At 39.6% G+C, this 26,224-nt stretch overlaps 1 protein-coding gene across 4 annotated transcripts in view; it reads left to right on the forward strand.

Annotated features, from left to right (window-relative positions):
- FAM114A1 (family with sequence similarity 114 member A1) overlaps positions 1 to 26,224 on the forward strand; it is a 70,379-nt gene that overhangs the window by 15,031 nt on the left and 29,124 nt on the right. The window contains exons 3-6 of one of the 4 annotated variants that reach the window (XM_037829587.1): positions 2,637 to 2,724; positions 23,413 to 23,526; positions 23,648 to 23,754; positions 26,061 to 26,195. In XM_037829587.1, the coding sequence (XP_037685515.1) occupies positions 2,637 to 2,724; positions 23,413 to 23,526; positions 23,648 to 23,754; positions 26,061 to 26,195 (444 nt within the window). Of the gene's footprint in view, positions 1 to 2,636; positions 2,725 to 23,412; positions 23,527 to 23,647; positions 23,755 to 26,060; positions 26,196 to 26,224 lie in introns of those variants that run through there. The other 3 variants (XM_037829588.1, XM_037829590.1, XM_037829591.1) reach the window with 3 other exon arrangements.

Raw genomic sequence — 26,224 nt, forward strand, 5'->3', positions numbered from 1 at the left:
TTAGCTTCAGAGAATTTTGAAATTGATGGAATCTTGTATTCTTCCATATTCTTAGGACAACACAGTGGTCACAGATGTTTAAATGATCTCTAGTTGAGATTTGATTATCCTCTTGATCAAGTTGTCTTATTTGCTGTTAAAATATGAGGTCATTCTTACGTGGAGGGTGCAGGAAATTGAAAGAGTTCTCATCTGATGTCATTTTCTCTGTGAATTAGGACTTGAAGTTGAAGTTGCTGTTAAAAGAAGTGGGGGTTTCACAAGGGAATGGGCTTGGTAGTGAGAAAAAAACATCAAAATAACCATATTTGATAGTGGAAGATCTAAGTAGATCCATGCTACCTAACTTATAGTCTCATAAATGTGTGCCATTCAAACCATTTGAAGTGGAGACAATATTCGTGATGAAATATATTTATAATACATGGTTAATATTTAGTTTATATGGTTTTTATATCACATTTGTGTGTTTTATTCATTTGTCATTGATAACAAAATTCTTTGGTGTTCCTCAAGAAAAGTCATAGCTCAATGTCAAAGGAACTTTTATTAATAAAACAATTGAAGTAGTCACTTTTTATATAGCAAGAAGTTCTAGACTCATTTAACATTTATTTCCATGATTTGCTAGTCAATTACCAGCTGTCAGAGCATATTAAGTATTGTAAATTTGAGTCAGAAGCTGTCACCACTAAGTGCATTAAGTCTCCCTAATCATATAGGTAGTGATTTGTCCCATGAAAGAATGATATTAATCACCAAATTACATCTGTCTTCATGATGGTATAAAATTGCCACTGGCTTCCATTACTGAAGTGAAGTAAATCATTGTAGACATCAAAAATGAAAACAGATAGTCATGAGCCATGAGTATTTCCATTCATGCTAACAGGTTTCTCATTGTTTCCAGATAGACAAAATGCCAACCACCTGTGAAAGCATTTTGCTTCTTAGTCTTAAAAATGCAGTTTCTTCTTACTAGTATGACTAACTGACATTTATGGAGTATTTAATATGTGCCAGGCAATATGCTTACAGCTTCATATGAATGATTTCTTTTCATCTTTACAACTATGTGAGATATAATGCTATCATATCTCACATTTTGTAATGAGTAAATGAAGGTTTAAAAGAGCTTGAGTAACTTATTATCCCAAATAGCAGAATCTGGAGTTGAACCCAAGCATTTTTATTCCATAAGTTTCCCCTGACCAGTAAGTACTCTATGCTGATGGATGGTATGTGATGTTTACTTGATGAATCAGTTAGGAATACATTTGGCTGCAAGTTAACAAAAATCCAATTTGTAATAACTTTAAAATAGCTGTTTATTTTTTTCACTTAATAAGACTGAGATAGGCAACTGTTGGCGATGGTTCAATAGCTCAACAATGCCTAGGGCCAATGACTCTGATTTCTTGATCTTTCATTCATGGCAGCAAAATGACTGCTTTTGTTCCAAGCATCATGTTCCCATTCAAGGCAGGAAGGGAGAGGAAAGAGTTAGTACAGTCTTAACTGTATCTTTTATCATGAAAGCAAAAGCTTGCCTATTTATATCTCATTGGTCAAAATTATTTCACATGGCCACCCTTATCTGCCAAGGTGGAGATGGCAAAGGAGAAGGAATTGGGGTTGAGTGATTGGCCAGCCTTGGGTAAAAAGTTACAGAATCCATAACCTCTATAGGAATCCTTAACCTCTTCTCATTTTTGGAGTGAAAGAGCTGTGATTCTGCATATAGCTAACTCCTAATGTATGTGTGCGTTGTTTTCTAGAATATGTTCCCAGACAATAAGGAACAGCTGTGGTTCTGCTCATTGAGTCAGGACTCTTGGGTTGCAAGTAACAGAAACTAATGCCCACCTAACTAAGGAAATGGGGGAATTTCAGTAATTTAGTCAACAAATATATATAATGATACTCACATTTATGTATATGTTCAAGCAACCAGCCCAAACTGAACTAGAATCTCTCAATCTCAATTCCCAATTCCTAGGCAAAATAATGTGCTTCAACTAAGGCTGGAGACAGTCTTATCATTGTGGGTGAGAGATGTAGTCACAGGGATCGTGAGTAGACTGGACTCCTCAAGAAATGTCTATCTTGCAAGGCTTCCTGTTGCTGCAACTCGTCTCTAGGCTCATTGTTGCTTTTGTATACATGTTGCCTATCATCCATGCCAAAGCTCCCTCCACCACCCCAGAGGTCTGAAAGGTGACTACCTTGAAAAGCAAGGTTGTTTGGCTCTGTAAGAATTCCCTGGATTAAGGTTGTTTTAAAGGTTTTCAAATCACTCTCACGCCCTTATATATTATATCTTTACCCCCACACAGCCCTTGTCTTTGTCTTTTTTGTGCCTGACTTCCAGATAATGGGAGAATTGGGACTTGGATAATAGCAAATGCCTCTCTTCAAACCATGCCTGCAGAAGCCAACACCATCACTAACCAATTTGATTCCAAAGTACACACTGCAATGTGGATTGGGCTATCTTTATAGCCCTTGTAAACTGTAAGCCAGTGAGATATGGTTGTTGCTGATTTTTTCTTTAACTTTGTTTCAAATGAATGGGTGTTTTTCTGTTCAGGGATAAACTGAATTGCTGACTTTGTGACTAATCTGCTTTTCTACAGGCTGCGGATGCCTCTCTGCCCGGAGGGGGCTGGGCAGGCTGGGGCTCCTGGGGCAAATCTCTGCTCTCATCTGCGTCTGCCACAGTAGGTAAGCATTATATGCTGCATTTGAATGGATAAAGTGAAGACTCTTGATAGGATATACTGATAAGAGTTTAACATCAGCCCACAAAATAATAGGAACATAAATCCTTTTTCAGTGCTTACTAGGTATCAGGCACTGTTCTAAAGGCTTCACATATATTAATACATTTCTTCTGCAAAATAACCCTATATATAAGGCAGGTACTCTCATTTTCTTCATTTTACAGATGAGGAAGCTGAATCACAGGGAGGTTAAGACTTTAAAAAGTCAGCAGTGCCTGGGCTGGGATTTGAACCATGTAGTATGACTTTTAATCACTGTATTTTGTTGTCTCTCAAAATACAAGATTTGAACTTTTATAATATATTCTTTTTTAAAAAATTGTAATGTTTTCTTAAAGCTTTGTGTTTATCATCCCACTTGAATTTTTTAAAATGTACAACTCACCTACTTGCTAAATGGATTTGAGACACCTTGATAAAAGGCATTCATCAACAGGGCATTGAAATACAAATAGGAAAAAAATACAGATAGGAAGGCCAAGGCTAATTTATAATAGAGTTGCTGTAATTGAGCATTGACCTTAAGGCTGAGCTTCTTGGGTATCATTGACTGAATAAAACAAAATTTAATTAGGGAATTTTTTTTCTGGTATTAAATTTTTAAAGAAATTCACTGTATTCATTCTTATACAAAGAGAAAGTATACTGGACAATATCTTTGTTGGTGCAGGTTTGTCAAAATATTCTTCACATGACCATTTCTTACATCTGCTCTTTGTGAATGCTGAGGGCATAACCTAAAAATGCCAAAGATAATTTAGCAAAGATATTTCATCTTGAAGGTGGGGGGTGAGAAGAAGGACTAAGGCAGCTACAGGTGATAATTGCTCTCAGATCATCGACCTCACCTATTCCCAGGTATAGTCCACATTCCACAGCTATGAGGATCTTGTGCTGGGCCGGGAATTGGTCCAGTTTGTTACCTTGAGGTCTTTCACCCCACCCCTCTGGACCACGGTCACAAACCATTTAAGGCCAGATACTTAATTTCATGAACCTAGACCATCTGGGAAAAATGGATAGGTTTCCTTCACCTAATTCCATCTCTGTCACTTATCAGTTTTCTCAGGAGGGTTCTTGCAGGAACTAGGTAGTGGTTAACTCTCTCTGGTGAGAGCCTGGAGGACAGATTTGCTCTATCACTGATGAGAGGGTGAGGTATGCCTTGGGTACCACATGCACAAATGACAAAATTAGTCAGATTAAAGCAGAGGAGCTTGTTTTGTTTGCTGAAGAGGACACCATCTCTCCATGAGGATGAGGCCTCCTGCTTCCTAGAAAAAACGTGAGTCTATAGCGCATCACTTTGAGGTGTCATCCCAAATGTGGCCTCCTCAGAGGGGCCTTCCTGACTGCCCTATCCAAAAATGCACCCCACCTCCAGTTATTTGCTATCACTTTTCCCTGTTTGATTTCCTGCATAGATACTATAACCCCTCACATTTCTTATCTGTTGTTTGCTTGAGTATTTTCTGTCTTCCTTCCACTAGAACATAAGCTCCATGAACACTCAATACCTAAAGCTTGTTGCTTTGTAGGCACTAAATACATTTTTGTCAATGAATGAACGAATATAGTCCCCCGTAGTTCAGAATTTGTTATAATTTATTTTTATTTTTCATAAATTGTTTTATTTACCTTTTTGATAAGATTATATATGCACATGGTACTAAACTCAAGAAGTACAAAGCATTATACAATGAAAACTAAATCTCCTTCCCCTGTCCTCTATCCAGCCATCGACTACCCTCCCAAGAAGCAGCCACGATTTCTACAGTGTGCATGTTAAATTTGATCTTGTCACATTCCTTGTAAGTGATCCAAGTGCATTTTTAAATTTTGTTATTCCCAATTTTCCTCCTTGGAAATTGGGCCCGCTTACATTCTCTATTGGCAAAGAATATAATTACATGTTTCCTAAACACTCACCATCACACCATATTATCAAACATTTTGATCTTTGCCAAACTAATAGATAAAACAGGAGTAGTTTCTCTTTAGGAAATTAACTTTTTTTTGTAAGTTTAAAAAACTTTTTCTGTGACCTATCCTAATTCTTTCTCTATTTTTCTGTAGGTTGTTGACTCTTACTGATTATATATTATCTAGAGATTAAAGAAATTAGCCCTTTGTCCCACAAATTCCAACTCTTATTTTCTGTTTGCTGTGTTTTTCCCATGTACAATTTAAAATTTTTTTATGTAGTCCCATTTATCCATTTTTACTTTCATGGCTTCTGGGTTTCTTGTATCATATTTATAAAGGTATTTTCCACTCCAAAATTATTAAAAAATCTTCCATGTTTTCTTCTATTACTTTTACATTTTTATTTTATATAGATGTATATTAAAATGTTATTTAGTTGTATGCTGTGTAAGGCTTTCTATATCAATAATTTTATTATGAAACAGAAAACAAAAATCTCGTGAAATGTTTTTCGTATGTACTTTTACATTTTTTATTTTCCAGATATTTTGAACTATCTGGAATTTATTTTGTTGTATGCAATGATGTGGTAATCTGACACATATATGTATTATTTATTTGTTTGTTTTGGTGGCTAACCATTTGTCAACACCATTTATTGAATAATCCATCTTTTCCCTGTATGAATTTGGGTTTTTTTCTGGACTTTCTCTTCCATCCTTTTCTGTTCCTTTGAACAGGCTCTCTCTTCATGTTTGCTTTTGTAAATATTACACTTTTCACAAAACTACAGCTACCCTATTGAATCCACTCTGGTAAAAGCCCTGAATGTTCTTTTAATTGTTAAACCCAATGGCCACTTTTCAGTGCTTGATGTAGCACCATCACTTGCCACCATTCTCCCTTGCTTTCCGTTATTCCAATCTCTCTTCCTTCCCCAGTCTCCCCAGTTTCTCTTCCTCTCCACACCCCGTTATCCCACACTCTGTTTCCAGTGCTCTTTATTTCTTACTGTATACGCTGTATACCTTGGACAATTTCTTCCTGTGGCGGACAAACCAATGACACCCAAATCCCGGTCTCCTAGGCTCCGCACCCCTTCTTCCGTCTGTCCACTGGTTGTCTGCCTCCACCGGAATGTCCCGTGGACACCTCAGACTCATCATGTCCAAGCCTAGGCTCATTTCTTCTTCCAAACCTTGCTTCTCTCCCAACCTCCTCTAATGACTTCATCCCCCAGTCAGCCTAGGGGCACCCTCAAGTTAACCTTTGTTTCCATCCGTCACATCCTGTTGGCAGCCATACAGCCTGGGTCTTTGGAACTTACTATTTTATTCCTCATGGTGAAGGGGATCTGTTACATGTATATCAGATTGTTATTTAGTTGTATGTGTGTAAGGCTTTCTGTATCAATAATTTTATTATGAAACAGTAAACAAAAATCTCATGTCCTTTCACAGATCAAAATTTGATGAGGGAGGGGAATGTGACCATAACTGGATGCCTTCTTTGTCCAGTTGCAGAACCTTTGCTGGTATGCAGTCCTTCCTCTGCTTCTCACCAGTCACTGCCCTTTCTCGGCCTTTATCAGTTTTCGCTTCAGTGGCTATAGGACCCATCTCTATTCCCCAACCCACACTGCCGCCAGTTACTGTTCTGAAACACAGATCTGCCTCTGGTGGCCACCTTACTATTCAGGCTGCAACATAAACAGTCATCATTTTTTAAGAAGTCATCTGTAATTCATATTTTTACCTAATTTATATTGACCTTGCCTTCTAAATCACCTAAATTAATTAATGTTTTATTGGTCTTTTTTACTGCTACAGGTCTATCATGTTTATCAGAGTATCATTCATTCGTTCATTCACAAACATTTATTGAGCACCTACCAGATACTTTTCTAAACCCTGAGAATCTCGTGTTGGATAAGATTCAATAGTAAGCTTCTTATGGAGCTGACATTTTACTTAATTCTTCATTCTTACAATTGACTTTTGAGGTAGCCATATAGGTGATTTTATATAAAGTCCTCAAAAATGCTTTACAGCGTAAAAGATATCACTCTGCATATTCCATTCCTGGGAGCAAAAATGAATATGATACCATTTAAGTAGAAAACAAGTGCTGTGGGTCAAATTTTAAATCATTGGCATTCCTTGTCTGCATGTGTTTATGTCCAGACCAAACTCTCTCAAGTCTCAGCCTCCTCCAGCCCCTTTATGGGCACTCCCTAAGCACTGGCATGATGATGAATGCTTTACTGTAAGGATTATCTCATTGATGCTCAGGAAAAGCCTACTGGGTAGGTGTAGTCTATAGTTATTTTTCCCATTTTACAGAGAGGGTGAGTAATATGCCTGAAGCCATGCCTCCGGCCGTAAAGGAGCAAGGACCTGAGCCCAGGGCTGCCCCACTCCCAAACCTGTGCTCCAGACCATTGGGCCAAACTTGATGCTCCAGGTGCTGCACTTAGGAGTGGTATGCTTTCTGAACCAAAACCTAAAAACTTGGAGTCTAAAAGTTTGGTTAAATTAGAATAAGTTATGGAAAAATAAATAATATGGCCATCATAATCTTAAGACTCTGTTCATGGTTAATGCTATAAAATAGCAAAGAGTTCTGGGTGCTTCCAGTTGTAATGAAGTCCAAAACCACCCTGGATTACAATGAATTCAGTGCTTTGGCAGGTTCTATGATATGATGGAGGATCTATTTCTTACCAAAAATTTAATTATAATTTCCTTCCACAGTAAATACAGAAATCATTCATTTGCCCCATGTGTAGCAACACAGGTGTTTTGAATTTTCCCCTTTCACCACGTATGTTATCTGGAAGCTTTTCCGTAAGAAAGCCCTCCTGCCTGCAACTGCTCTGCCCCTGGTTGGTCTGACTGTTTGTTCTGGTTTCTCATCAGTCAGTGGCTACACCTCATCATTCAACTCCATGCTTCACTGGATCCTTACAAGGTTTTCCATGAACCGAATGGCAACTTGCCCATTGAATTTACCGTCTAGCATCTTCTTCGGTGTCCTCTTGTAATCTGACCTTTGCATGTGTACAAATTAGTACAGCCTTGGTTCCACTGGACTGGCTATTCTCCAAGGCCTCGGGGTTTTGTTAACTGATTCAAGTATAACCGGTAGATGATCGTGGCTTTAGGCTTAAAAAGCAGGATGTGGTTTATCTGGGCAGATCCCATTCCCAACTGGAAGGTGCTCAACTTTTGGCTGGATTTGAAATCAATGTCTTAATCTGTAGCCTGTGCTTGTGTTTGGTATTGCTTTTGAACTTTCCCTGTGTCTGAGGCACCACAAAGCTTACAAATAGCATCTTGTTACTATAGCAACCACTTCAAAATTCTCGTGGTCCTCCCCTGACCCTGTGCAGCAGTTGATCCTGAAGAGCACAGAGAGGGTCCTGCCCGTGGACCAGCGTGTTCATTGTGCCAGTCACCTTTACCACTTTCCTTCTTGTGGTTGGTAGACAAGTGGTTTCTCTGGGATTGTATGACATTTGCACATCATCCATAAAATATCATAATGAGGTTCAGTATGCCCTCTTGTATTATTTTCTATTGCTGTGTAACTGTTACAGGTTGAAATGTGTCCCCAAAAAAGATATGTTCAAGTCCTAATCCCTGGTCCTATGAATGTGACTCTATTTGGAAATAGGATCTTTGAAGATGTGAGTAGTTACAATGAGGCCAGACTGGATTAGGGTGGGCACAGGGGAGAAGGCCATGGGAAGATGGAGGCAGATGCATCTACAAGCCAAGGAACACCAAGGATTCCCAGCAAACCACCAGAAGCTGGGAAGAGGCAAAGAGGATTCTTCCTAGACCCTCTGGAGGGAGCACAGCCCTGCCAACACTTTGATTTTGGACTTCCGGCCTCCAGAACTGTGAGACAATAAATTTCTGTTGTATAAACCCACCCAGTTTATGGTACTTTGTTACCATAGCCCTAGACAACTAATACAGTAACCACAGCTCCCTGGGCTTAAAAAAACATATATATATTATCTCACAGTTTCCCTGGGTCAGGAGTTCAGGTGGGATTAACTGGGCCCTCTGCTCAAGTCTTACCAGGCAGAAGTCAAGGTGTCAGCTGGCCACAGTTTTATCTAGCAGTCAGAGTCATCGTCCAGGGACATTCAGGTTGTTGGCAGAATTCAGTTCCTTGCAGTTGAAGAACTGACCTTCCATTTTCTTGATGATTTTCAGCCGGAGGTCACTCTCAGTTTCCTAGAGGCTGCCCCCACGTCCTCCTCATAGCCAGCAGGATTATCTCTCTTGTTTCAAATATTTCCCATCAGGAAGGGCCCAGGCCTTTTTAAAGACTCACTTGATTAGATAAGGACCACCCAGTAAGATCTCTTTTGACTAACTCAAATTCAACTGGTTAAGGACCTGCAAAATCCCTTTACCTTTGCCATGTAATGTAACCTACTCTGGGGGTGAAATTCCATCATCTTCACAGTCCTTCCCACACTTAAAGGGCGGGGGTCACACAGGGGTGTATACCAGTTAATTATTGCCACAGTAATGCTGTGTAACAAACAACTATAAAGTCTTAGTGGCAAACAACAGTAAGCATTCGTTTCTCATGCATCTGCAGATTGGCTGGGTCAACTCATGGCGGGACTCTGGAGGACCTTTTCACAGTACTGCTTACCATGCTTTTCTTTTCTGTTTGAAATCCTCATCAGTTTCACCACCAATTCCAGAAGCTTATTTTTTATGGTTCTGGCTACATGCTGGGGTTTTTTAAAAAGGGAAGAAATCTTGGCATTTTTTCTTGTTTGCACCCAATATGGGAAAGGACACATGAGGGAGATCACAGAGATTTTGAAACATTGATTCACATTCTCAGAATCCCTTTGAACAATTTGGAGACATCTTCAAAAAAGCAGGTGCCAACTTGTTCATCACTGATCATCACAACTCCAAAGAATGCAATAGAAACATAACTGAATACCATACCTAAATTGATCCTAAGGCATCTTTTAGAGAATTCTGGTCAAAACATGCTGTGACTTTGCATAGTAATAGTAGCCAAAATAATAGCAATTACACTTTTTTTTTAATTTAATAGATTTTATTTTGAAATAAATTCAGTCTTATAGGAAGAATTGCAAAAACAGCACAAACCCCATACATAGAACTCCATCATACCCCGACCCCCCTCCCCCAATACCCCGATCCACCACCTTTAACATCCTATCACACCACCATTTCTTTCTTTCCCTCCCTCTCTCCCTCCCTCCCTCCCTCCCCATCTATCATCCATCATCTGTTGCTCTGTCCTCTGAACATATGTGAGCAAGCTGCACATATCTTTGAACAAACAATATAATTCACATATACCTTTCCCATGGACAAGAACATTCTTTTGTGTCCAAACCAAACTCTCTCAAGTCTCAGCCTCCTCCAGCCCCTTTATGAGCACTCCCTAAGCACTGGCATGATGCAGCTAGGAAGTTCAAGGAATTCAACATTGATACAAAGCTTACATTCTGTATTTCCTTTGTGTGTGTGTGTGTGTGTGTGTCCCATCTGTGTCCCTTTGAGTCTCCTCTCCTCCATCCTCAGATCCCATCCAGGATCATCTTTGGCATTTAATTGTCATCTATTTAGACTTTTTTTTTTCAATTGTGGAAACATATACACAGCCTAAATCTTCCCATTCCAACCCCTCCCTAGCATTCCATTAGTGGGATTAATCACATTTAGAATGTTGCAATGCTATCACCTTCCCACCATCCATTTCTAGAAGTTTCCCTTCCCTTCACCCCAAACAGAAACCCTACTCTCATTTCTTAACTCCCCATTGCCCCTTCCCCCACTTCTCGGAACCCCTACCTACTTTTCATCTCTATGGTCATATTCTCTGATACTTTCTTTGTGTTTACTGTGGGGCTTAAATTTAACATCTTAAATCTATAACAATCTTGTTTTTCTATGATACCAACTTAACTTCAATATGACACATAAACTATGTTCCTATACTCCATCATTCCCCCACCTTTATGTAGTTCTTGTAAAAAATTACATATTTTACATTGAGTCCAAAACCACTGATTTATCATTACAGTTTATGTATTTTAGATCCTGTAGGAAGTAAATAGTAGAGTTACAAATAAAAAATACAGTAGTATTGGTATTTTTATTTACCATGTGATCTTTACTGGAAATCTTTATTTCTTCATGTAGTTTCAGTCAATTGTTTAGTGTCCCTTCCTTTCAGCCTGCTCAACTGCCTTTAGCATTTCTTGTAGGACTGATTACTGGTGATGAAGTCCCTCAGCTTTTGATTATCCGGGAATGTTTTTATCCCCCCCTCATTTTTACCCTCAAGGTGTTCGTGAATTCTCCAAGTCTCTGATGGTTATTGACTTCTATTTGTATTCCATTGTGGTCAGAGAATGTGCTTTGAGCAAATGCATTTTTTTTTTAATCTATTGAGGCTTGTTTTTATGCCCCAGCAAATGTTCCATTCTGGAGAAAGATCTGTGATCACTAGAGAAGAATGTGTGTCCCGGTGACCTGGGTTGTAATATTCTATATAAATCTGTTAAAATTTTCTGTATCTCTCTCCTTTCTTTGTTTCCCTGTTAGTAGGGTTCCCTTTAGTATCTGAAGTAGGGCAGGTCTTTTATTAGCAAAATCTCTCAGCATTTGTTTGTCTGTGAAAAATTTAAGCTCTCCCTCAAATTTGAAGGAGAGTTTCGCTGGATAAAGTATTCTTGGTTGGAAATTTTTCTCTCTCAGAATTTTAAATATGTCATGCCACTGCCTTCTCGCCTCTGAGTAGTCACTACTTAGTCTTATGCTGTTTCCTTTATATGTGGTGAATTGCTTTTCTGTTGCTGCTTTCAGAACTTGCTCCTTCTCTTCAGTATTTGACAGTCTGATCAGAATATGTCTCGGCGTGGGTTTATTTGGATTTATTCTATTTGGAGTTTGCCAGTCATTTATGATTTGTATATTTATATTGTGTAGAAGGTTTGGGAAGTTTTCCCCAACAATTTCTTTGAATACTCTTTCTAGACCTTTACCCTTCTCTTCCCCTTCTGGGACACCAATGAGTCTTAAATTTGGACATTTTATTTTATCTATCATGTCCCTGAGATCCATTTCGATTTTTTTTATTTTTTTCCCCAGTCTTTCTTTTGTTCTTTCATTTTCTGTTCTGTGGTCCTTGAGGAGGCTGAGTTGTGTTCAGCTTCCTCTAATCTTGTATTACGAGTATCCAGAGTCTTTAATTTGGCCTACAGTTTCTTTAATTTCCATAAGATCTTCTATTTTTTTATTTACTCTTGCAGTTTCTTCTTTATGCTCTTCTAGGGTCTTCTTCATGTCCTTTATATCCTGAGCTATGCCCTTGTTACCTGTCTGTAATTCTTTGATTAATTGTGCCAAATACTGTGTGTCTTCTGATCTTTTGATTTGGGTGTTTTGGTTTGGGTTCTCCATCTCATCTGGTTGTCTCATATGCTCTAATATTTTCTGTTGTTTTTGGCCTCTTGGCATTTGCTTTACTTGATCCCTAATTTGACAGAACTGCAACTTGGTGGCGTACGCTTTCTCTAACTAACCAGCAGATGGCGTCCGTGAGTCACCTATTCCCCTCAAGTCAGTTCTCCCCCACTTTGTCTTTGTGGTGTGTGGGGGTCTGATTCTTGTGGGGTCCAGTTGGTGCACCAAGTTAGGGTGTGTTGCTGGTGCTGTCCGTCCTGAATGTGGGGCGTGTGTCTGGGTGGTTAGGCAGGCAGGGCAGCTTTAATAATCAAACTTCCCAGGTATTCCTGGAGATTTAAGGCTGTTGCAGGATTCTAAGCCTTCATTTCAGCCTTTCCACCGATTGTCTCTGCCGCTGATGCACAAGTCCTTGGTATTCACATAGGGTCCCTGGGATTTCCGAGCGGTTTCCCCTTCCCAGCTGTGCTCTTCCAGAACCTCTGCTGAGGGAGGGCCATGCCACATCACTAGTGTGCGCGGCCTCCAGGGAAGCCCTGGGTCGCTGGGCCGTGCAGGGGCACTCCCAGCCCACTTCAAAGATGGTTGAATGGGACGCGTTAACTTCCCCCTTTTCACACAGCTCCGCCCTCCCAGCTCCGGGACAATCAGCCGTGGGTGTATTAAAGGCCACTGTCCACGGCTGATATTGTGGCTTGTGTTTAGTGCTGCAGGAAAGATTCCCCGTCACACTGGGTTTCTTGGCACGGCTCTGGGCTGTGGGTCTGGCCCCGGGCAGGAGCGTCCCGCGCTCGCTGAGGAGATGGCTGCAAGAAATGGTTTTTTTTTTCCTCCTTTTGGCTTCCCTCTGCTCCTCTGGTCTCGAGACAATCAGCAGCAGGTGTGGGAAGGGGTATCCTCCACGCCCGACACCGAGGCGTTAGCCCAGCCTGCTCCCGCCGTGCTTCACTGCGCGGCTATCCCCATCGTATCGGCAGCCACTCCTGGGCTTTTTTTTTTAAAGAACTAATCCGTCTCCAAACACCAGCCCACCATTTCCCCACACCTCAGCGTGGCCATGGGACTTTCAGCCGACGCACTCAATCGTTTCAGAATGCAGGCTCCTGGTTTCACCAAATGCACGTTCACTGTGGATTTAGCAGACCTTGTCCAGCTGGTGCATCACTGGCCATGGTGTTCTGGGTCACTTTCTGGTTTTTATGTAGTATTTTTCACGGAGGTGTTTTTTTGCCCTGTCTCACCTAGCCATCATCTTAGATTCTCAGCAATATACACTTTTAAAATAAGAAAGTATCTTTGTGGACCTGATATAGAACCAAAATGTGTAGTGTAAAAGGAGACTGCAGTTGTGGTTTCCAAGGCTGGAAACCGGCAGAGTTTGATTCCCAAGAAATAATAGAGATCACAAATATCCCACCGATAGAGAGGTGCCGTAGCCAGACTCATAGCCTGAACAGTGTGTTGCGATAGGGCTCAACTGTCTGTGAACAGAGGCTTAAAAAATTATAAGTGCCATCCTAGACTATGGTCTATACTGGGCTGTTACCCAGGATTACAAAGAGTAGGAACAGTTAGGCAGCCTGAACTGGGCCAAGCTATTTACTGGCTCAGAAACTAGTCTGAAATATTCCCATGGAATGGATACCTTAAGCTACCAAGATAAGACTTTGGCTTGATCTAGATGGAGGGGACCAAATCAAGTGTGAAAAGGTGAATGTGAAGAAGGGAACCAATCATACAGACCCATGCACATTAAGAAATTCCTACTTAAAATGTGCTTGCAAACTAAGGTTTTCAAACATCATGTAACAAGGTCAATAAATTCAACAAATGGGAGAACTTACTCTTTAGGTATTAAAAAAAAATAGAGCAAGCTTCTGAAAAGGACTTTAAAATATGTATGCTTGAATTGTTAAGGAGATAAAGGAAAGAATAATATCCTTAAGGCTAGAACAAGAAATTCTGGAACAAAAGCAGCTGACATGAACTGATATAAATCGAGACAGATGATAAAAGAAGCAGTCAGAAATCCTGGAAGCAAAAAATACCTCATCGGAGTTTAAAACAAAAATACAACTCAGTAGATGAGATAAACAGTAGACTAGATACAGCTGAAAGAAAATTCATAAATTGGAAAACAGTGATAAGAAATTGATTGATCCAGATGGCAGCCCAGAGAGATAAAGAGATGGGGACTATGACAGAGGAATTAAGAAACTTGAAGAGTAAGTTGAAAAGCTCCAACATACCCTGACATAAATATCAGGAGATGAGAATAGGGAGAATGTTGGGTAGGTGATATTTTAAAAGATAAGAGCTGAGAATTTTCCTGAATTATGAGAGAATGTGCACACCAAAGGCAGTGTTAAGATAAATAAAAATAAATCTGAATTTAGATATCTCAAAGTATGTCATTTATTGCCACAGTAATGCTGTGTAACAAACAACTATAAAATCTCAGTGGCAAACAACAGTAAGCGTTCGTTTCTCATGCATCTGCAGATTGGCTGGGTCAACTCATGGAGGCTGGGCCTTGCATGGCTGGGGAGACTCTGCTCCACATGTGTTCATGCTGGAAACCAGGTGAAAGGGCCAGCAGCTGCCTAGGAAGCAGCATTCAGGAGCTGCCCATTCCCAGGAGGCTCCTATGGCAATGACTCAAGTGCAGAGGAGGGCATGTCTAACATTGCAAGCATCCTGCCTGCTGATATTCCATTGAGCAGGGCAAGTCATGTGGCTAAGCCTAAAGTCCAGGCATGGGGAAGTATGCTCCCCCTATGTAGAAGGGATTGCGAAATTCCCTGGCAATACTTTGGATGGAATATATGGTATGTGAATATATCTCAATAAAATCTTCAGATTCAAAAAATACATGGCAAAGGGCCAGGATGTGGGGGCGGAGATAGTTTGGAGAACTGAGGCCAATCATTGAATCTATCATCTGAAGTAGCTGAAGTGGAAGAATATTAAGGATTAGGAGAAAATCTAAAGAATGATTTGAAGGGACAAGTATTATCCCAGTAAAGTCTTCCAAACATAATCGCCTTTATGTAGTTATTATTGACTCAAACGTGTGACATTGTGATACATCAGGGATGAGAGAGGCAGTCCAGGCACAACTGTTACGTAGAGACGTAAGATCAACCCCCAGGGCTTTGCAGCATTAGCAGTTTATTACCATGGGGCAAACAAACCTATGGGAAACAGAGCACTCACAGCAGTAGAGAAGCTCTTGAAGGTTTATAAATTGCCCCATGTTCAATTGCATTTGATTCCTACTCGGAAATCTCATGTAATCCCCTGGGTAATTCCACTTGCACACTTGGACACAGGAGTGCAAAACATTCAGTCCTTCAGAAGACACAGGGCTCTCGGTTGAGTACTAGAAATAGAAATCAGTGCTTCTTACAGTCACAATCATAGAACTGTTCAGAGTTGGCAGGAGAAGAATTGGAGAACAAGAACATTAGGAAGGTGAACCTCTCTTGGAAAAGCACTGTACTAGGAGCCACAAACCTGAAACCTGACCTTGACTCTGCTACTAAGTTGTGATCACAGCTTGAATCATGAACTAGCTACACCAGGCACTTAAGTTCTCTGAGACTCAGTTACCTTGTTTGCAAAGGTGTGAGTGGGGAGCTTGATAAATTCTAAGGTTCCTTCTAACTTCCTGAATATAATTCCATATTCTGTGGCTATCCATAGAAGGGGAAGGATACTTGTAGCCATCATGCTAAGTGGAAAGACGCATAAAGTCAAATGACCTTTTGCTAGTCTGTATTTTTATATTTTGTCTTTTGCCTCACTACTTTGAGCCTAAGGTTAAGGAAAATGAGAAAAAGCAATCTCCCAATGTTGCATGAAACCAAACATTCCTCAGCAAACAATCATTTCTGTAGAGACCATAACTCTTGCATTGGGTTCCTGCACAGCCACAATGTCATCACATTTTAAGAAGTCTTGATCATCTGCTGCCCATACCTTTAGACAAGTTCATCAAATGCAATTAAAAATTAAGATCTAGGCGGAAACCAGAATGTGAAAGGAAAAATGTTTAAAAAAATGATTTTGGTGATAATTTCAAAGCAATGTTGTAAAAACTGAATATGATTCCCCACAAGCATAAAAGACCTGACAGATTCCTAAAATGTATGGCTAAGAGTGATAGACCAATAATCAAAATGAAAATCGACAATGCTGAAATATATACAAATATACCAAAGTAAAAGCTCTGTAGTACCTGAGTACCTGAGAAAGGAAAACAATGTATTTTTACCTTTTCAAAATTATTGTGGTTCCCCTTCCCCACTGTCTCCCAAGTTACACAATCTTTACCTTCTGCACATTTTAATGAAACCCTTCTACCAGCACTGTCAGAATTAATGACAGTGTCTATTGTGAAGAATGGCAAACCTGTCAAAATATTACTATAATGAGAGCTCTTTGATATCGATAAATCACTATCAGTATCTCATGGATTCAATTTTGAAGGTGACATTAGTGATAATGTGAAAATTCTCAAGGATCATCAATGCAAAAGATAATAGGACTAATGCATTTCTTCCTTTACAGTCTATGATTAAGGCACAGGGGTTAATGAATTTCTGTTTGCTAGGCAAACATTATCAGTCCAGTAACACTTCCTGTTAATTTTAAACCTAATGAGAAGTGAGTATCTGATTACAGAGTGGGCACCAGCCATCATTATGGAGAGCAAACACTTTTGCAAAAGGGAATTTAATTGTTCCTTCTTTTTTTGCTGCATTGCAGTTTGTTTTAATTGAGTGCAACAACCTCAGCCAAGTGTTTTTCTAAACAACTACTCTTCACAACTTTTTCTAATATCTTGAATCTTTGATAGAAGAGTCTGAAATGCAGTCAGTATTTTAAAATCACTCTATTTCTCTAAAATTCAACTAAAGGGAATGTAAATTGGTTGCAGCCTTCACCAAGAGCAATTAGCACTATCACATTTTAAATGCACATAGATTCTAACCCAGCAATCCCACTGTTGAGCCTTTACAAAAGTTCATTAAGATATATATGTACAAAGATGGTCAATATAGAACTCACTCAGCAAATACTTATTGTGCCAGGCACTATTGTAGGCACTTGAGACATGGCAGTGTATAAAAGAGACAGAGATCCCTGCCTTGGTACAGCGTACATGCTAGTATATTAATTAATAATCATTAATAATCATAAACTAATAATAAACTAATAAAATAATAAAATGCTTTAAAAAGTAAACATAATGCATAAGGAAATTATATAGAGTGCTAGAAGGATAAGAGGGATCAGGAGTACAGGTTAAAGTTTTAAAGGAGATGAGGGGTAGACCTTGGTGACAAGGTGATGTTTGAGCAGACTGGAAGGAGGCGAAGGAGTGCACCAGGAACATATGAAATACTTGAAACAACCAAAGGATCCAGCCGTAGGGAACTGTTATCCCCTCAGTGGAATACCATGCAGCCATCAAAAAGTATGACATAGCTCCACATCCTAGGTTGGATGCCCAGGAGAGAAACTGAGGCAGAGATTTGTGTCCTGGAGTTTTACCGTGCAGTCCTCTCGGGAATAAGCCTTGCAAGAAAGTGAAGAATTGGGAAACAGGATTAAGCCAAGGGAGAAGTTGAACTGTGATACAGTTGTACCTGAAATCTCAGGCTGTTCCATGGGAAGTTTAGGGGTTTGGATGACTCTTCAGAGATGTCCCCTATTAATGCACAGGTCTGAGCCTGTGTATCACCCACTTCCCAGTTTACCAGTCGTGGTAGTCCCATCTTGGGGGAGCCAGCTTTCTTTAGCCACGTCCCGGGTATGTGCTCAGCTGAGAGCTGTCAGTAGACAGCACTCCCAGCAGGTGGGGGAATGAGCTCCGTGATCCTGGGCGGCACACACAGCGTCCACCACCATCTGTACCTGCTGAGACCTCCGACATGTACTACCGAGTGGGAAAAGCTGAGTCTAGACGCTTACATGTAGATATGTGCCCTTTTTTTAATGAAGGAAATTAAAAGAAACAAATTAGAGTTGTTGACTTTAGAAGGAAATTTGGGGGGAGGGAGGTAGGAGGAAGGCAGTGCCACTATGAGTCCCTTAAAGGCTCCAAGCACAGCTCCTTTTGGAAGTCCCTCTGCATCACGACAAATCTAATAAAATATAACCACATTCTTCACTAAATATTATTTATATATAACTATATAAGAGTTGAATGTATTTGAGCTATAGTTGACCAGTTGACCTAGTAATATATTTTAGTTCATGTAAATAAATATTAATTTCTAATTTTTGTCTCTTAGAGCCAATATACATTTTTTCCAGCTCTTAAATATATCCATAGGCCCTTACAAACTCATAGACCCTATTGCCTGTCGTGTCAGTGGAAGCTATCTGGGGAGAAGCTGGTCCACCTTCTGTTGTCTATGTTTCTATACCCTTTGAATTTGCTAATATTATTAATATTTTTATTTTAAAAATCAACCAGATATATCAGAGAAGTGAAATTAGGGCTTTTTAAAGATATATATCCATTTTCAAAAAGAGAAAGAAGTAAAGAGAAACAGGAACTTTATGTTCAAATTGAAGCAGTCTAAACAGAGGACTTTCTCCTAATGTGTTAGCTGGTGACTTCTAGGGGTTCATTAGCATATGAGACCAGTAGAAAGTACCACATAGTGCTGCCCAGCCATCCAGCATGCTGCATAGAACTGAAGTTCCTCCTCTAAATTATGACTTGATCAGAGAGAACCCCTGACCACCAACAAATTATTTCCATCCAGAAGAGGTGAGACATCTCTCACAGGGTTTCTACTCCTGGCAGAACCCATAGGAAGAGGACTTGGTGAAATCACAGTGCCTTTTGAGAAGAAAAATTAAATTGGAGGGCTAAGATACACTACACAGTGTCTCAGCCTGCACAAAATAGGATGATACTACTCAAACCCAAAACACCGGAGGGACAAATTTAGAGCAGGGTTTCATTGTGGAGGTGAGCTTCACTCTGCGATTCAGTAAAGGTAACATAAGTCTAACTAATATTTGCATAAAACAGTTGTTTTAAGGAGGAGCCTCCTGACCAAGGATCTTATTTCCAAAGAGTTATAGAAATGGGACTAAAATGATGTTTAATCAACTGTAAATGGCATATAAAATGTTCTAAGTATAACATAGTGATTGAGCATGTGGGGTCTAAAGCCAGAAGAAGGGCATTCAAATCCTGCCTCTACCACAGGATTTGGCTCTGTGACTTTGGACAAGTGATTTTACCTCTTCAGGTCCCAGTTTTCTGAATTGAGAGATGGGTATAATATACTTTTCCTCATAGGGTTACTGAGAAAAGTAGATGAGATAATTTATGTAAAAATAGTAAAGTACCTAGGACATAGTAAGTGTTCAGTAAATGTTGGCCATACCAGGGATCTCACACGTTTCTTCTTGGGGACCCCACAAAACCATGGTAGGTAGGGATCAAAACCCTCCTTTCTCAGAAGATGCAGCAGAGACTCAGAGAGCTTGATAACTCACCCAAGATCACACAGCTAATAAATGGTAGAGCCAGAATTCCACCACATTTAGAAGTTTCCACTGTAGTATAGGTGATAAATTGTGCTGGTTTGAAACTGTTATGGACCCCAGAAGAGCTGTGATCTTTTAATCCAGTCTTGTCAGGTGGAACCTTTTGATTCAGTGTTTTCCATGGAGATGTGACTCACCCAACTGTGGGTGAGACCTTTGATTAAATTATTTCCATGGAAATGTGTCCCTGCCCATTCCAGGTGGGTCTTGAGTAGTTTACTGGAGACCTTTAAGAGAGCTGATGGAAACAAGTTCAGAGAAGCTGAGAGAGACATTGCGGAGAGAAGCTAAGATATGTAACCCAGAGTTTGCCCCCGGGAGAAGCTAACAGCCGACACAAACCCAGACATTTGGAGATGGCAGACAGAAAGACGTTTGGAGATGCTAAGCTAAGAGATGAAGCCCAGAGTTTGCCCTGGAGAAGCTAAGAGAGGACCCCCCCGACGCTTAGAGAGAAACGCCCTGAGAGAACAAATAAGGATGCACAGAGGTTGAGAGAGAGAAGCAGAAGCTAAGAGATGACCCCCAGATGCTTAGATGCATGGGAGCTGAAGAAGCTAAGAGAGACAGAAGCCCAGAGACATTTTGGAGAAAGCCATAGAGAAGCACAACCCAGGAGCAAAGGACTAGCAAATGCGGGCCACTTGCCTTCCCAGCTGACAGAGGTGTTCCAGACACCACTGGCCTTTCTTCAGTGAAGGTATTCTCTTGTTGATGCCTTTGTTTGACACTTTTATGGCCTTAGAACTGTAAATTTGTAACCTAATAAATCCCCTTTATAAAAGCCAGTCCGTTTCTTGGTGTTTTGCATAACGACAGCACCAGCAAACTGGAGCATAAATCAAACAACAGGCAATCATGTAACATTTGTTTTAAAGTATTACAACATTTATGCAACATCCTTATACTGCTTTGCAGTCCTCACCTTTTTACTACAACAAGTCAAGGGATAAAGGATATTCCATCCTTAGAACTATGAAATTTAGAGGCATTTTATTTCCTTAAATGTACTTAGGGTTCATGATGACATGTTAAGAAACTAATCCATCAACTATGTCCTATGGTATTATTTATATTTTTTTGTTTTTCTCTGTGGCTGCTCAGATCTTAACTGTCACAGATGTTATTGATAAAACCCAATTAGTAGCTCTGGGAGAAGGCTACAACGACTTTATATTATTAATTTCTCATTTTCAACACTAGATGTCACACTACGTAAAATTTTAGAAGTTACTCTTCAAAATAGGGTGTGGCATAGTATCTAAACATTAGCTATGAAAATCCATAGCTTTATATTTCTAATGGAATGCAATAAAGACATACTTTCACTAATAAAAGTAAAGTTCAGGAAGTTTCTTCAGAAAAAATGAATTGTTAATCAGAAAACAGTTGGAGGAACAGCCCAGTGTCATGACTCTTAAACAGACACATCCCATTATATATACATAAACATGATATCTCCTTCCAGAAACAAAGCGATTTTTCTGCAGACAGCTTATACATGTATATACATGATAACTCGTGCTCTGAGATGGCAAGAAGCTGTTCTTCCCTGAGAAAAGGAACAAGAGATGGCCCTAACCTGCAAGGGGTGGAGAAGGTAGAAGAGGAAATAGTGACAATGAGGGTCATTAAGCCATGAAATAGTCTTAAGGAGGGATATGGGATCACCTCTAAAAAGATGAGAGCCTCATCTTTCTTGTATGGCTTAAGAGAAGAGAATGGACAGATGAGACCTCCTAGCCTTTTCAAACTCATACGTTCCTTGATTTTAGCTCTCAGAATTTTAGATGAGAATCATGGGTTGAGATTTGGACATTATTTCCTTTTGGAAAATATATGTGTTATAAAAGATGGCAAGGAATATGGACTCAGTATGTAAATAAGTTAGTTGATTATATCCTATAATGTAAACATGTTACTAAAACTCCAGTAAGCTTCCACTGAAGTGTTTGGAATTCATTGGAAGCTAGAGAGAATGAATTCAAGTCTGTTTTAGCAGTTACACTTGAACTTGATTTTTTCAAGTAATTCAGTAATGGCTTTGCACTGTGTCCAATGATCTGCACATGAGTAAAACATAAATTTTGTAAATTGTATTTCTTAAGTTCCAGTGTTTCCTGTGTAGTATAATAACAAGTGATTTCCATTGGATATAATTGGTCAGGTATTTGTTAAATACCAGTGCCCTGATTATGTTGAGATCACTCTGATAAATGTGGATTCAGTTGACAAAATACTCTCATTTGGGTTTAGCATTCATTCGTGTCTTTCTCTTAGGCGGTGGACAATTGGAATTTGTAACAATGTCTTATAAGACAAGGTGATTCTGTTTAGCTCCCAGATCCTGCTGTGTCTTGGGATTTTTTTTCCCCATGTATTAGTATTGCTGCTGCCTTGTGTTTTAACAACCTGAGGTTGTCTAAGACCCTAGAGAAATCTTTCATTTTCATTGTTTCATTTTCTCCCTGAGTGCTAAGGGGAAGGATGTGTACTGTGGTAATGGCAGCCCATGCTGTTTCTCCTATAAGAACTCAACCGGCTATTTAGGAGATTCGGGAGGCTATTAAATCTTTCATTCAGTTTGACAACTCTGAAACAAAGGTGTTGCTTGTCATAGGGATCTCCAAGGGGGAAAAAATCTCTCCAAAATAAAATGTAGACAGTACTATTCTCCTTCAAGCCAAGGGCTTGTTTTTTGCAGTGTGGAAGGGAAAGTCAACTCTGAATTCACCAAATATTTATTGAAAACCCACTTTGCTGGGTTCTGAGGAATACAGGTATTGTCCCTACTCAGAAGGAGTAAAATCAGTCCCCTCCATCCTGACTGACCACTCCTATAGCTGTTTGTACTGTTCCTGCTTGTGACAACTGAGCTGTCACCATTGGGAGAATGGACTGCTTTTCCCACTGACTTGCCTTTTGATTTTGGCAAGTCAGCTCCATGCCTTAAAATCTCCATACCTAAAGGAAATGAACTGTTAAATGACTAACACTTTGTAAGGGCATGTTGAGGCTCAGTTGATTTCAATTCAACAAGTATTACTTGAGCACTTGCAATATGTTAGGCCTGCAAGGAATCTAAAAGTGAATGAGGCATACCTGCCTGAAGGAGCTCACAAAAGAATGAAGAGGATAACACAGGTACGCTATTCAAAGACAGAATCTTGGGTTTGGAATCCTAGGTTGAACGCTAGATGATGTAAGAAGAAAAAATGTAATAATAAAGCATCTGTGAGCACTTTACATATATATATATATATATATATATATATATATATATATATCAAAAATCTATATCTATCTTATTTATCTATCTGTAGCTATCTATATCTATATCTATATCTGTATATCACATTTACTTCTCACAGCAACCCAATGAATTATAGGTGCACATTAAGAAACTGAGTTACAGAGAGGTTAGGTAACTTCTCCAGGGTCATTCAACTAGGCAGTGGTGACGCTGAGCTCATATTTGAAAACCCACATCTGAGCAATTCCAAAGCCTGTGCTGTTAACCACTAAACTTTTTTATGATCAAGGTATGCATCTGCAGCTTAAAACAACTTTGAAAGATTAGCTATAGAATTTGCAGACTGTAGATTTTAAATGCATCCATGATCCATATTTTTATTTCCTGACAGGTCATGGGCTGACAGCAGTCAAGGAAAAAGCAGGGGCCACGCTACGTATTCATAGTGCAAATTCTGGATCTCCTGAAGGGACCCAACCTAATACCGAAAATGGAGTCCCTCTAAGTGAGTGACGTCATTACGCTGGAGGTTTCTTGGGCTTGGGCTTTATTACACTGTGTGAACAATTAGAAAGATTCCAAGTCAGATCAGCAAAATTCACTCTAAAAGGATTTTTTCTCTTTAGCAACAGATGCAGCCACAGATCAGAGCCCCACAGAAAGCCCACCTGCTTCTCCTTCCTCAGGGTCCCGGGGCATGCTGTCAGCCATCACCAATGTGGTGCAAAACACAGTGAGTCGTTAGCTGCTTCCTGTTTTCCTTTGTGTCTCCCAGTGATTTCCTTTGATATTTCTGTTTATCAGCAACCTAGGAACATCAGAGAGAAGATGGCCTTGCTCATTTAGACTATGGTTTTGTTTTGCTCTCTACCACAAAGTCAGCATAACCTTGGAACCAAAATAATAAGGGCAAAATGTAATACATTTTAGGTTTAAAAGAAAGGAGCTGTTCAGAAGGAATATTTTTCAGTCTGACTTAACAGTGTCCTTTCCAACTGCTACAAGGACAGCATCTGATTGGGGCAGAGAGTCTCTTTGTCAGAGCTGGGACAACTGTTTTGCCCAGATGGTCTGTGTCTCTTAACCTTCAGTTTGAAAAACTATAACACCATTCCAATGAAAAATGCCATTAATGAGTTCAGGAACTATATCCCAGAGATATTTCTGAAGAGTTTTCAGGCAACTAAGGTCAACATTCTTCTCCCTATCCTTACCTCCCAATTCCCACTCTCCCCCTTCCTCCTGTAACCCTGGGTTTATCCCCCTCAGGTTCCTGCCTACTTCTTAAAGGAAGCTTGTTAACAGCAATAAAACACTGATTAAAAAAGGGGAGAAAGGGGGAGGCACACCGAGTGTGGTGAGGTCGCTGGTCTTCTGGTCAAAGAGGAAAGGTTTATTTTCTCTTTTGTAGAACCACCGAACTAGCTTTTCAAGAAATATGACTCATATCACATTTATTCATTCATTCATTTTTTAAAAAGGTGATTAGCCCTCCCTATGTACCAGGACCATATGCTGATGAACAAGAGGGCACGATATCCTGGAAGACAGAGACAACTCAGCAGGCAAATATAATGCTATATGGGAAGAACAGGGGTCTGTGGACAAAGGGTCAAGCCATGACAGAAATATAGAAGATGTCTTTGCTCCTCTCCTTGTTACTTGAGGGCCTCTAGACTGGCTAGGGAAGGAGAAGCAGTGAAAATGTTACCGGAGTCAAACAGCAATACAAGTCAAGTACCCTCATGGTGGGGTTTATGGGGCTGGGGATGGAAGGGACCTCTTTCAAAATCTTTGATATAAGAAATGAATTCTTGGCCTCTCTGAGCTACTCTCCAAGGCACTCAAGTTTGTCTTTAGCGTCCTCACATTCCTTTCTGTGTTCACTCCAGCCTTCTGGGTATCCTCTTTTTCCCAAGCTCCAGGCACCTCCCACCATGTCTGCCTGTTTTCAAAGTCCCCATGTGCCACCTTTCTCCCATTTTATTCTCTGCTGAAGTAATCCCCTTCATAGGAGCTTGGGAAGAAATAAATCAAATTACACTAAAGTGTGAATTGCTGATATCCCATAATCTTCCCAAAGTATGTACATTTTAAAATCTGTTTTATAGCATGGTTATTGATTGGCTCCAAAATCTGGAAACATCCAGATGTAAATCACTAATAATCATCCAGATGTAAATCACTAATAATCATCCAGATGTAAATCACTAATAAAATGTATTAATTCCATGAAATTGAATATTGCTCTTTAAATGTTAATTATGACAATTGGAAAATGCATATAAATATATAAAAATATAAAATATATAAACTCATGCAAGGTGAGAAAAATAACACAGATGTATATGTATATATATGTGTATATATATTGTAATTACACTTGTACAGAAGAGTTTGCAGAGAAAGTAAGCAGTTCTGTTCAGATGAACACTTTATGTTCTGATCTTTTTTAAAGGAAAACAATGGCTGAATTTTCAGGGAGATAACTGTAAAATAGGACAGTTTCTAAAGCCAGAATAACATGGAAATCAACCTGTCTTATTTCGTGAATATACTAATTACAAGCAGTTCTTGCTGTTTCTGAAAATATGCAAGAGCCATTTGAAATAGCCTGAGGGTCATGTACTCCAGGGCCCTAGATTAAAGAATTCCCCAAACTGGCAAGAGTATTTGACATTTTAATAGACTGCTCCAAATAAATCTGTTCCTTGGATTAAACAGATTTCAAACAGTAATTGGGTCACCGATTAATTTTATGTCTTAGACACATCTATTTATACACACAGAGCCAATAAAATTAATCTCTACTGTGTTGTTTTTCCTAAGCATGTTTTAAAGCATTGTATGTCCTACAAATTAGATAGATGCATGCTCTTCCAAGGAAAAGAAAATAGGATTAAATTATGACAAATCTCATGGTGAAAAAAAAATGTCACTATATTGATTTTAATATCTGAAGATAGTGCCAGTTACCTAGGAGTTGCTGACTGCTGCAAAAGGTCAAAATCTAATCTCATGCAGTTATCTCATCTACAGGGTAAAAGCGTGTTAACTGGTGGTCTTGATGCTTTGGAATTCATCGGCAAGAAAACCATGAATGTCCTTGCGGAAAGTGACCCAGGCTTTAAGCGAACCAAGACACTCATGGAGAGAACCGTGTCCTTGTCTCAGGTTGGATTATATACTTTTACAATTTTTTC

The sequence above is a fragment of the Choloepus didactylus genome, chromosome 3 (genome assembly GCF_015220235.1).
Source record: "Choloepus didactylus isolate mChoDid1 chromosome 3, mChoDid1.pri, whole genome shotgun sequence".
In the NCBI taxonomy this organism is placed as follows: Eukaryota; Metazoa; Chordata; class Mammalia; order Pilosa; family Megalonychidae; genus Choloepus; species Choloepus didactylus.